Raw genomic sequence first — 12,643 nt, forward strand, 5'->3', positions numbered from 1 at the left:
CTTAACGGTACTATGAAGACCTGGATAAAACTCCATACAATTCTATATATAGAAACAGTGTTGCAGAACATAGCCTACATTTGTAAACTGCACCCATATTGTACGGGTCGATCTGACTGTTGAATTTTACAGATTTCCCATACAAAACCGCATGGATTGCGGAATATGCTCATCTTTATTTTAAACTGAAGTGATGTCAAGTGATGAAAATGTGCTTTCTAATCTCCAAGAAAGGAAGATAGCGAACTTTTGAACTATGGATTCCACAACACTTTATTTTAACAGGGGGTAGCCCATTCACCTTGGACATCTTGGAATCTTACGACAGATAATTTTCTTATACGTTTTTTTTATTCAATTAAAACAAGATTAGCAAATGATGATGAGTGTACACATGGCAAAATAACTGCTCTCAAGGGAAATCAAATCTTTTAAAAGCCTTCATATCAAGTTGTGCAGATCTCGCCGGTTCTCATGGGAATAAAACACTCTTCTCGCTGTATGCTTCTGAGGAGAAAGATGGCGGAGTCAGAGAGCTCTGAGGTACGTTTGAAAATAATATTACGTTATAGTTCAAAAATATATGTTCTGACATCTTATATTTGGCACAGACGCATTTGGGTCTTATAGATAGCCTACACTAAACAGGCATCTCTTCGAACAAGAATAGTCGAAGCAAATATAACATGTCATTCCGGCATGGAGTTGGTGTGCATTAGGCTGTTTCCTACCAGTAGCCAAAATGAGTAAAATCGTCCACCAGCCAATGACTGTCAGTTTCTTTCTTCCAGGTTTGAACGCGCGACACGGGAACGTTCTTAAATCAATATGCCGCTTCTTAGACATTTGATCATTTTGATTGCCTAGTCATTGCACCGTCTGTGCCAGTCAAGTTTTTATCTTGCTCTGGCCATGACGCCGGTATCCTAACAGTCTATTGCTCCGTTTGGAGCTCCGGTGCTGTAGGCGAATGTGCGCTCTGCTCTGGAGCTGCAAGTTGCTCTGTCCATGGTCCTGCAGGCAGGACACAGCTGGCACCCCACGGTCCGCGTTGTTCAGATTAAACTTCCCTTCTAAAACGAGTTAAACGAGTTAATTTACGCTACATAGGCCTGATGCTTGCTTTATTCAGAGCGCCGAAGAGAAGTATATACCAATTGTTTTAGTGCAAGTTTTTTCAGAAGACTCATTTATCTCATTGGCAGTCAGTGGAGAATGTGTTGAAGGTAAGCTGACAAAGTTTAGAAATGGCCCTAATGTGACGGTAACAGATCGCCCCTGGGTTGGACACAACACACACCAGCACAAATAATACAGTTCTCTGTATTCCTCTGGTTAATCTGATTGGCCAGCACACTGAGGCGAGCAAGGACACTGTGATCTCTCTTTCTCTCCTCTCTGAGACTACTGAATACTGTCTCTTATACAGCAGCATTGGAACATTTATATAATGTTCCACTTGACTAATCCAGACCATCTAGTTTTTCTAGAGCATTTCAAGCTTCAAGTGTGTTAAAATATCCATCCGCTAAAATACACCAGCACACGCCGCGCCCTGGCAGCAACAATGAAACAGCATGACAGTCAGCATGCAGCATCCTCAGAGCGCTTCACTAACGCCCTCCTAAACCAAACCTCCAAGGTAGGCTGTGAAGCTGACTGCAGAGGCCACAGGACCAGAACACAGTCTGCCCCCCCGCCGCCCCCCCCCCCCCCCCCCCCAGCAGTCCTACTCAGGCCCAGCTCTCTGACTGATTGACACCAGCTCATCTCATTTGCATTTAGAAGACTAAGAAATGTTACAGAATTTGGGGGGCAGAAATATTGTGCTGTAGTGAAGTAGAGGGAGATGTCATGTGATAGGATTGGACACACAGGCTTTACTGTGCCTGGGTCTCCCTATGGGCTGGAGGCTCTCAGGTGCTTCTCCCACGAGGTGAATTGCAGCAATGTTTTTCTATTTACTGCAGGGCTTCAGTGAACTGGATGCTTCCAGCAACAGCTTGGGATTCTGAACCGTCTGGAAATGGTTGTCATCAGTAATGCTCACCCTGACAGATCTTGTTCGGAAAAAAAAAGTCTCAACTTAATCAACACAATTTCGAATTGTGTGTGTCTGAAAAGACCTGCTTGGTCTGAGTGTGAATAGAACAGGTGTTTGAAGAGGCTGCCTACTTGCTACCAGCCCAGCCTGGTCTTGTCCCAGCCTGGTCTCACTCCTCAGCGTTAACACAAGGACAAGCCTAGATATGTGTAGCCAGTGTGTCTGCTAAGCACAGAAAGACAAAGAAGAGTGCCTGACAAAATTCCTTCAAGCGAAATCAATACCACTCAGAGCCATTAGAACAAAATGCATTGAGTTGGGGCTGATTCGTTTGTCAATCTCCTGACCTCTCTGTTTGTCCTGGCGCTCTGTTGGAGATGGTGTGAGTCACATGTCTCCCTCTGAGTCCTGGAACAGGCTTATTGAAGGGGCCATCCCAGAAGACCTTGCAGGTGACAGTCAGAGACAGCTCCCCCTCCCCGTTCCCTGTCAACAGACATATTTGTTGTCTCTAGGAATGTGGCGTCTGTGGTTTCACCTGGGGTTTCCCCCCAGGTGCGGCATCTGACAGAGAGCTGAAAGGCAATGGGAGACTTTGGGCAAGAGGTAGGAAGAGAGGGAATTAAACAGGTGCCAAGACATGAGCTGTTGTCTCGGTGTGAAGTAAATGCTAATATTAGTCCCTCTTTCAGAGCTCCCACTGAGGTAAGGGAGAGCTTTCCTTTGGCCATCAGCCCTCAGAATGTGTAAGAGGGAGGAGGGCTGTCCTCCTCAAGCGGTGTTTGTTCTGTTTCTGTTCTTTCATTCTTTGTCGTTCACTTTCTCTTTCTTTGTTTCTCTCTCTCTGTCTCTCTTTGTCCTTCCTTTTTTTCCCCGCTCTTTTGCAGCAGCAGCATCCACAGCCAATCCGCATCATCCAGTCCCAGTCGACCCAGCCCACCCCATTGCCCAGGCCCGTGCCCTCGGTCCACCATGTGCCTAGACCACCCCACGCGCCTCACTCTGCCAGCCTGCCCAGCTGTCCCGGCCGAGGGAAGATGGCCAAGTCCCTCAACCCCGAGGACATGACTTCCAGAGACTACTACTTTGACTCCTATGCCCATTTTGGCATCCATGAGGTAGGGACTGCTCCTTTGTGTTCAGAGACCATGTGTCATGGAAGAGAAATAGAGAGTGTTGTCATTACAAAGCTCTAAAGTGGGCAATGACATTAGCGTAAGAAACCCCTAACCACTCCAGTCTTCCCTATAGTACTATAATAAGAACACTTTACTACAACTCTGTGATTTTACGTACCTACTGTATCGGGCAAGGCCATGTTTATGTATAAGTCCATGGCAGCTCTATAAACCACTCTGTATTCAGAGCAGCCTTAGCTTTGTGGAGATAAGGTTTCGGGAGGTATAAAGAATACTGAATGGAGGGAGGGAGGGAGTCTGAGAGAACGAGGGGTGTAGAGAGAGCTGGTTTAGAGTGTGACCCAAAGGTTGATTTTTGTTCTGTTACATTTTTAGAATGTGTTTGCTCGACATGATTCCTTCTGCTGCAGTGTATGTGCCTGAATGACTAAAAAGGAATTAAAGGAATACTCACCATTTTTAACTGTATCTCTGTGCATGTGAGGGGTAAGGCCAGGATTACTGAAACTGCAGGGAAGAGACTCCTGCCTCTTCCGTCACCATCCTCAGACTTGCACCTCGTTCAGAGGGCTGGGCGTGGACATTTCATGCATCGTGTTTTCTGAATATACCCCTAGAGAGATCAGGTTAAAAGAAAAATAAGGTGAACTTTGCGGCGCAACTGGACCAGTTCACGTTCCAAATAAGGTTCACGTTTGCGGCGGTGCAGTTCCAGGGCACGCGGCGGCTGCCTGTGTTTCCGTTCCCGGTCTCAGCCCGGTCATGTGTCCCTGTCAGGAGATGCTGAAGGACGAGGTGCGGACCCTGACCTACAGGAACGCCATGTACCACAACAAGCACGTCTTCAAAGACAAGGTGGTGCTGGACGTGGGCAGTGGGACAGGCATCCTGGCCATGTTTGCTGCCAAGGCAGGAGCCAAGCACGTGTACGGGGTAAGACTCTCCTGGCACTCGGGATCCGTGTGTGTGTGTGTGTGTGTGTGAATGCTTGGTTCACTGGTCCCTGGGTGTGGTGTTATCTGGCGTTGTGTCTGGGAAGAGTGGGGCACTGTGTGTGTGTGTGTGTGGGTCAGCCTGGTTCACTGGTCTCTGGGTGGGCTGTGATCAGGCTGAATCATCTCTATGATGCCAGGGGGCTGTGAGAACTGCCTGAGAAGCTGCTCTTCCAGACTGTGTGTGTGTGTGTTACTAGGCAGACATTTTTCTTAAAGTGAGATAGCGGATGTGTGTAACCATCAGGTGAGTTGACTGCGTCTGTGTCCCAGCCCCCCACAAGCTTGCTTTAGGGCACGACTCATAATGCAGGAGGGCCACGGGGATTTGACAGTCAGCAGCACCATATAGATAGGACTACCAGGGAGAACATGTCTACTCACGCTTGACTGACCATAGGCTATGCCAGTCATGCTTTACTGGGCTGGACAGAACAGGTATGCCCAAGGTGACAGGCCCAGTGTGCTCCAGGGAGGGCAGCTTCATCCCGGATTTACTCTCCACCGCAGACACACACACACACACACACAGACACTGGGGGCTCTGCTCAGCACACAGCAGAGAGCCATTAGGCAGGTGAGAGACACTGCAGGTCTCTCTCTGTCTGTGTCCCAGCACACTGCCCTCCCTGGATGATCAGGAAGAGCAGTTGTGAAACAGGCACTCGCAGGTTCTCGGCCACAGGCTCCACAGAGGCATGTTGGGATGAAATCTATACCCTCTGCACCACCTGGACTTTTTAAAGTTCACCATTGATCTCCGTCTCAGTCGTCCTCCACACGAGGCCTCTCAGAAACACCAGTGTCCACTGTTGACGTATGGGAGTCCTCTTGGCAGAATAACTGTCTTCGATTTCACTCGGTTATTTCTGTCAGCTCAATAAATCGGGTGCGTTAGCAGGGTTGTGTGTGTGTCTGTGTGTTTGAACTCCTGATAGCCCCAGGCAGAGCCCCTGGGGTCTGGATGATACGGCTCACACACACACACACACATGCATACTGCACACTCCTACACACATACTGACGCCAATGCGCTTGGGTGCACACGCACACACGCACACAACCAAGGTGGGTGCTATTTCAGGGCGTACACTCACTGTGTTTTATATTTCAACAGTGAGAGAAGCTGTGAAAAGAGCGGGAGGTGCTGGAGGTGGTTAGATGTACTCTTCACATGGATGTGTGAGAGAGGAAGGAACCCGAGAGAAGGCATCAACCAATCAGGGAGCGGAAACCGACTGGGTGTTAGCGAGGGGCGAGTGTGTCTCCAGGCCCTGTCTGAGTAGAGATGTTTGCGAGCTAACCCTTCCTGAGTCCATGACCTGTCTAACCAGGCGTGACAAGCAGCTCGACCCAGGGACATCCCTGCTCCTGACGTGGGCACAGTGCTGTCACACAGACGGGTTGGAACATCCACAGTTACCCAACAGGACTGTGGTTGGGGAGCTCCAGCATCATATATTGTATTGTGTGTGTGTGTGTGTGTGTATGCATGTGTGTGTGTGTGTGTTCTCACTGCTTCGAATGTTCTGAATAGATGTGCTTCTGTTTCTGCAGATTGAGTGCTCCAGTATATCTGAATACTCTGAGAGGATCATCAAGTCGAACCACTTGGATAGTGGTAGGTTGTCAACAAACACACAAACACACACACACACGCACACACACGCACAATGATTTCTTGAATGACCGTCAGGAGTCAGATGGCTGAGCGGTGAGGGAGTTGGGTTAGTAATCAGATGGTTGCCGGATCGGCAAGGCACTTCACTCTACTTGCCTCGGGGGGAATGTCCCTGTACTTACTGTAAGTCGCTCTGGATAAGAGCGTCTGCTAAATGACTAAATGCAAATGTAAGTACCAACACCACAGGACTTCAGAATAAATAACATCAGATAACAAAGCATTGTCATAGTTTCTACAGTACTTCTCCTCTGAGAGACTTTCGCAATCCTGTGGAAGCCCTCTAGATGTTATTGCCAAGTGAAGACTTACTACAGCAATAACGTGAAACATGGAAATAACAACACTGTCAACAGAAGCCTCCTCCCTGGAGCAGCTTGCATGTAGTACTGAGGGTCTGGTTAAGGTAACAGAAGGGACTGCTGAGGTGAATGCCGGGCTGTGCAGGGTAAGGGCAAACCGTGAGCAGTCCTGGGTCAGGGTGGGAGCTGCACGTTTTCCGCTGAGAAAGACTTCCTGTTATCAGAGGAGCTGCTGAATTCCCAGTGTGTTGCCAATTCCTCTCAGCTGGAGAGCCATTCTGCTGGCCTCCACCAGCAGAGCCGATTAGCATGAAGACACTGAGGGCTGTTTGGGTTCTGTTAGCTCAGGGACAGAGGTGGGGGGTGGGTGGTGGAGACTCACAGAGACTTCCACCCTGGGTGTCAAAGATCTGGTTGTCCCTGGGGGAAGGATCTCACAATGGAGGTACACATGGATAACAGTGGGATGTGTAGAAACACATGTACTTTTATATAGTGTTTATATGTATGTATATGTATGTATGTTTATGTGTTTTCAGGCCATTTCCATGGGACAGATTGTTCTGGTGAATTGCAGACTTAAAGTTTTTCATATTAAAGACTTCACAGTTGTCAATTTATATATTTATAAGAATTGTGTAATTGAGGAAATATAGGCGTTGGTTTGTACGTTACAAGATTAGGCCCTAAGCATACAGTTAGCTTCACAGCTTTCTTGCGCAATCTGACCTTAGCATGTGCTACGATGCCACTGGAGAGCTGTAACAGTCTGCTGTGGGTTGCAGTCATCACCATCTTCAACGGCAAGGTGGAGGAGGTGGAGCTTCCTGTGGAGGAGGTGGACATCATCATCTCTGAGTGGATGGGCTACAGCCTCTTCTACGAGTCCATGCTCAACACGGTCATCTTCGCCAGGGACAAGTGGCTGGTATGGCATAGTACAGTACTCAGAGGGTGGGGGGGAAGGGGGGGGGGCATGTAAGTGTGTTAGTCTGTGGGGAGAGATCCTCCCTTTGTTTGTTGATTTCCTGAGACAGAATCTGAGGTTTTAACCAAACTGACCGCCGGTTTGGCCGGTGTTCCTGCCCACTGGGCCGAGAGTGGCTGCCAGGGTGCCCTGCTCTCCGCGCTTGAGTCAAGCTGTTTCTCCTCCTCCTCTGACAGAAACCTGGCGGCCTGATGTTTCCAGATCGTGCTGCCCTGTATGTGGTGGCCATAGAAGACCGGCAGTACAAGGACTTCAAGATCCACTGTGAGTTAGAGTGCCTGTGTTTCGCTCCCCAGTTCCTCCCTGCGGAGTCTATTCGAGCTGGATTATTTCAGCTTTGCTAATGGACCGTGAACGTGGAATGCCTGCAAGACTGAACCAGACGCACGCACCCACGACCCCTCCTCCTCACACACAAATATTCACACACACATACACATAGAGGCACGCACGCACAAGCTGAGCATCAATAGGGTCCTACATTTTTACACAAACACACACACGCTCTGTGGGGCTGCTAATATGTTTACCCTTTCCCTGGGCAAAGCGATGATCGATGTTGCAAGTTAACAAGCCTCTTCACCCCTGGACTACCTCACTGCAGGAGGGTGTCATTTCTCCATGGCAGCCCAAAGACATGCTGGAACAAAGCCTCTCTGAGACACACACACATACAGCACACACACACACACACACCTCCAAACATCAGGTTCCCAGTCGTCTTACTCAAACGTTTCACCTGTATTGTCCCCTGTCTGTTTTCCTAACAGACAGGTGGCTGTGGATACCATTTAGAGGAGGGCGGCACGCATGGAGGCTGGGGTCTGTCGGAGACTATATCCAGTCATTAGTCCAGGTCTTAGAGGCAGGCAGGCTGGCCCACCCAGGCACCAGTCTGGGCTGCAAGATGGAGCTTCAACCTGTTCATTATCCCCCTTCCCTCCCTGTCACACTCCACCACGTTCTTAATGCGATAGGATAATAGAGATGCTTACCACACACTATCCTATCCAGACATGAATAATGCATGAGTTTAGCCAGAGGGAAGTGCCCATTAAGAAACAGAGGGGCATCTTGATGCTTTGTGATGACTCGAGAGAGCAGGGCTGAACTGCTTAACTGAGTGACATTCAACAGAAGACACTGTGCAACTCTGACAAAGGCTTGGGTTAGTGGGGGTGAGTACCAGAGCTGAATACATGTTGATGCATGTATATGTCTGTGTGTGTGTGTGTGTGTGTGTGTGTGTGTACAGGGTGGGAGAATGTGTATGGTTTTGACATGACTTGCATCCGGAACGTGGCAATGAAGGAACCATTGGTGGACATAGTGGACTCCAAACATGTGGTCACCAACTCCTGCCTGGTCAAGGTAAGCAGAAGAGGAAGAGGCTTTGCTCAGCCACAGGGAGGAGAGAGAGGAAGAGACAGATTTGTGAGTTTGGACTGGATTGGTGGACGAGGGCTTGGAGAGGGGCTGTTTGTGAGTTTGTCAGTTGTGTTCTGGAGAGAGCACACTATCGATCATCTGGTAGCATCTTGTAAATGTTGCAGTGTCATGTAAACAGTCCACATTACAACAAGAAATTCGATTGTTTGTAGCTTAAAAAGCTTGATTTGATTACGTTTTGGGGACAGTAAGTTGACTGAATGGATAACTGAATTCATTCCATGTATCTCGTAAACATCTATTAGGCCAATAATCATTCCATTTCAATAATGTTATTACTGAGTGTCAAGGGTTTATGATGAGTCAGTGGAGGAACTGGAGATGTCTGGACTGTGTGATGGGCTTCAGTGGGAACGTGAGCAGAATAAGTCATGTTGGTGCTTATGGACCCACTGTCTGTGAAATCGACAGTAGGAACCATGCTCTTAGTTGTTTCTGCTGGCGGCATGATATCAAAACAGTGTATTTTTCGAAAATATGTTTTCTTTTGGAGACCCAGCTAGCCTCATCCATTACACAACAAGCGAGGCTTGAAATGACGTGATTTATGTCTGCAAGGTGATGGGAAATGATGTTGTTTCCCCGACTGGGCCTTCTGTGTTTACCTGTGTTCCTTGGTTGATGTGGAAGGAGTTTGTTGGGGTTCTATGGAGATTGAGGGGGATGGTGGAGCGGGGGTGGTGATAGTCAGGCCAGGCATAGGCGTAGTTTGACTGTCCCCTGGCTTCCATCAGACTTTAACAGGACCTGGGGGGAGGAGGGACAGACCAGATGGTCTGGAATTCTGTCTGCTCCAAAGACTCAACTCTCATTTTCCCTTTTATCCTGTCAGTACCCACTCGAGGGAAGGAATCATGTTAGCGTTGATCAACCGTTTTTTATTGTGAGAGCCCTATACAGTAAGGTTAACAGGCACATACCTCGACATCATCAAATCTGCCTTCCCTTCGAACACACCTGCCGTAGGAGTGATTCTTTACGGCTCTGCTTTTCTCCGCAGGAAATAGACATCTACACAGTGAAGACCGAGGACCTGTCCTTCACGTCCGCCTTCTGCCTGCAGATCAACAGGAACGACTACGTCCACGCTCTGGTCACCTACTTCAACATCGAGTTCACCAAGTGTCACAAGAAAACTGGCTTCTCCACCGGTGAGAAAGCAGCCACTGGATCTTGTTTGTCACCTCATCCACACAGACTGGCCTATATAAAGCCAGCGTGACCTTTCTGACTGGTGTCAAATACCACAGTAGGTTGCCTTTACAGAGGACCTAAAGACTGGTAAGCCCTTCAACCCATTGGATATCCAGGCAGGAGTTTATTCCCAGTGTTGCTGGGACCCCAGGTAGTGATTCTCTTCATCGGAAGTGTACTAGCAGTAAATAGCATGTGGTAATACTGTATGTGTGATCCCACTGCCCTGGTTACAACCCTGCTAGCACCCAGCCTAGTTCTCAAAGCCTCTTGCCTTACCAAAATAATGCAGGAGGCTGTCTTCCAGACTAAGACTTTCCACTACTGAGCTATGTATTAAGGCTGAGGTTCCTGCACTACAGCAGAACGCACTGATATCTGAATACATTATAACAACTTAGTGCTCCCTGTTTTATGGTCATGGTCCTCAGAAAGAATAAGCTGTGTTCATTTTTGTGATTTATAAGTGACTGACCTCTAGTGGTGACTTTGTAGACTGTCAGAAAGATGACAGGTCTGGTTTGAACGAGGACAAGTTTTACCTCAAAATTAATACATGACAGTTGAATGACTGTCCGTAACTGAGTCACCCGTATGGCAACGTGACAGTGGCATGTTGGTAAGTAAGCATTTTCAGTCTCCTTTGTCCTTTAAATTGATTCCTGTTTATCTATCACAGTCCAGGGCCGATAACCAGCTTGCCTGTGATTAACATCTAAAGACCTGAGAACTTGCATTGATTCTCTATAATCTCCTTCCTGGAGGACATCAGCCGTTATTGAGGTTTAGGTTCACACACACACAAACATTTTTTTATTTATACCCACCCAGTCATACACACACATACTCAGATACTCAGATATCATTGGCCAGGAAGGTCAGTAACTGTTTCTCAGGAAATGTCATCTCACCTTTAACGTTAGCATACCAAATATCCGTGACTGTGCAGGTGTATGGTGCCCTGCTGGCCGGCTGGTCTTTGATCAGCAGATTGCTTTTAAAGCTGCTAGTCCAGCTGCCCCTGGGCATTCAGATGAATCTCCCATTGAATGGCTTAAACCTTTGAGTGTGAGCCAAGCTGTCAATGAACCGACGGGGATGCAGGGGGTGCCCACTCCTGTGTGGGGTCAGCTATCAGCTCTGTGCAGCTGGAGATTAGTATTCCCTCTCCCTCTCGCACGCGCACATATACACGCACACACTTAAGTTGACCAAGCGCCGCGTACTAGGTGGAGGCCCTGGCTTGTACCACTGTGGGGGGGGGGGGGGGGGGGGGTGATAGGTGATAGTAGTTGTGTTCAGTTCCACTGTGTCTGTGGGTCTTATCAGAGCTGTCTGACTCATAAACCAAACTTGGAGGTAAGGTATGTCTTATCTGGCCTACAGCAGCCCTATGAAGATAACAGACACTACCGTTCTGGCAACGATCAATAGATGAAGTGCTATCTCAATTCAGACTGAGGTATGTGTGTGTGTGTGTGTGTGTGTGTGTGTGCATCCAGCCCCTGACGCCCCCTACACTCACTGGAAGCAGACAGTGTTCTATTTGGAGGACTACTTGACTGTCCGCAGGGGGGAGGAGATCATCGGCAGCATCGCTATGAAGCCCAACGAGAAGAACATAGTGAGTCCCTTCACTGCATCTCCAGAAACTGGAAATAAGGCTGCTTGGATTCAACTTTCTCGCTCTCTCGCTCTCCCTCTCCCTCTCTCTCTGTCTCTCTCTGTCTCTCTCTCTCTCTTAATAACACGTTTGCCTCCTTTCCACCCTTGTACAGCGTGACCTGGATTTCACATTTGAGCTCGACTTTAAAGGACAGTTGTGTGAGGCAGCCATCTCCCATGACTACAAGATGCGCTAGGTGGCCAGCAGGGGGCGACAGTGCTGAGAGCGGCCCGGCCAACCAACATAGGGGGCTGAGAGCACCTGCCTGGAATACACTGCGCCACCCGAGGAGCCCTTGAGAGCTCAGGTCAGAAGAGCATCACAGCTCAAAGGTCCGTCAAGCAATATCAGAAATCCTCCAATGTCTACTACTACTAGGTAGACTGTTTTTTCAGAACAACTTTGAATGTAACACCTTTTGAATCAGAGAATGTTCTTCTATGGTATTTATGAATGTTATTCCGTATGTAAGAGATCATCTTGTTTTTGACTTGTATTGAGTTATTGGTCTTTGTTATTCTAAAATAATATAACCACAGACGTGAAGGAGGTTCCTTTGCACTTCTAAAGAAATGTACATATATCTCTGCGGAAGAGATGTTAGCTCCTGTGTTTAACGGCTAACTGGAATCTCCAGTCGTTTGTTATTGTACATGTATTAACTTTAGGACATTCTAAAATGAGTTAGTATTTCCATCAATTAAGCCTTTGCTCTGTTGATTGTTTTGAAATCATGTTGACTTTGTGTGTAAAGTACAGCCATTATTCAAGCCAAGGAAAACTCATTGCGTATGTGTCTTGTGAACGTTTGTTTGTCTTTGCAATCAACTGATATACTGTAACTTAAGGGAGTGTGCAATGTAGTGTCTGGAGACTCACAAGATGTATGCACAGTTTGCACTCCAAAGTGAGCTTTGTGGTCTCTGTGTGAGGGAACATTATCTGTCAGAATGTCAGGTGGTCTAACTGTCCCTTCTCCAAATACCCAGATAAAGATTTGGACTTTTACAATGACATCCTGTTATTCATTCTTAACGCCATACATCAATGTATCGATGTTCAATTGTGACTTTGTTACACTAGTGGTCACTGCTACACTGGATCCACTCAGGTAAGCACCTCTGGAACCATAGCACGTCACTGGGAACAATCAGTCATAAAGTTGCCTTTAGTTATATTTACTGGACT

At 47.8% G+C, this 12,643-nt stretch overlaps 1 protein-coding gene across 1 annotated transcript; it reads left to right on the plus strand.

Annotated features, from left to right (window-relative positions):
• Positions 1–459: 459 nt before the first annotated feature.
• Positions 460–12,463, plus strand: LOC124476230 (protein arginine N-methyltransferase 8-B). Its single transcript, XM_047033174.1, has 10 exons — positions 460–543; positions 2,932–3,162; positions 3,961–4,116; positions 5,733–5,796; positions 6,944–7,086; positions 7,323–7,410; positions 8,402–8,517; positions 9,596–9,746; positions 11,292–11,413; positions 11,568–12,463. Exons 1-10 carry the CDS (start codon positions 475–477, stop codon positions 11,649–11,651), a joined length of 1,224 nt encoding a protein of 407 aa, XP_046889130.1. The 5' UTR covers positions 460–474; the 3' UTR covers positions 11,652–12,463.
• The last annotated feature ends 180 nt before the right edge of the window (positions 12,464–12,643 follow it).

This window comes from Hypomesus transpacificus, chromosome 14 (genome assembly GCF_021917145.1).
Source record: "Hypomesus transpacificus isolate Combined female chromosome 14, fHypTra1, whole genome shotgun sequence".
Taxonomy (NCBI): Eukaryota; Metazoa; Chordata; class Actinopteri; order Osmeriformes; family Osmeridae; genus Hypomesus; species Hypomesus transpacificus.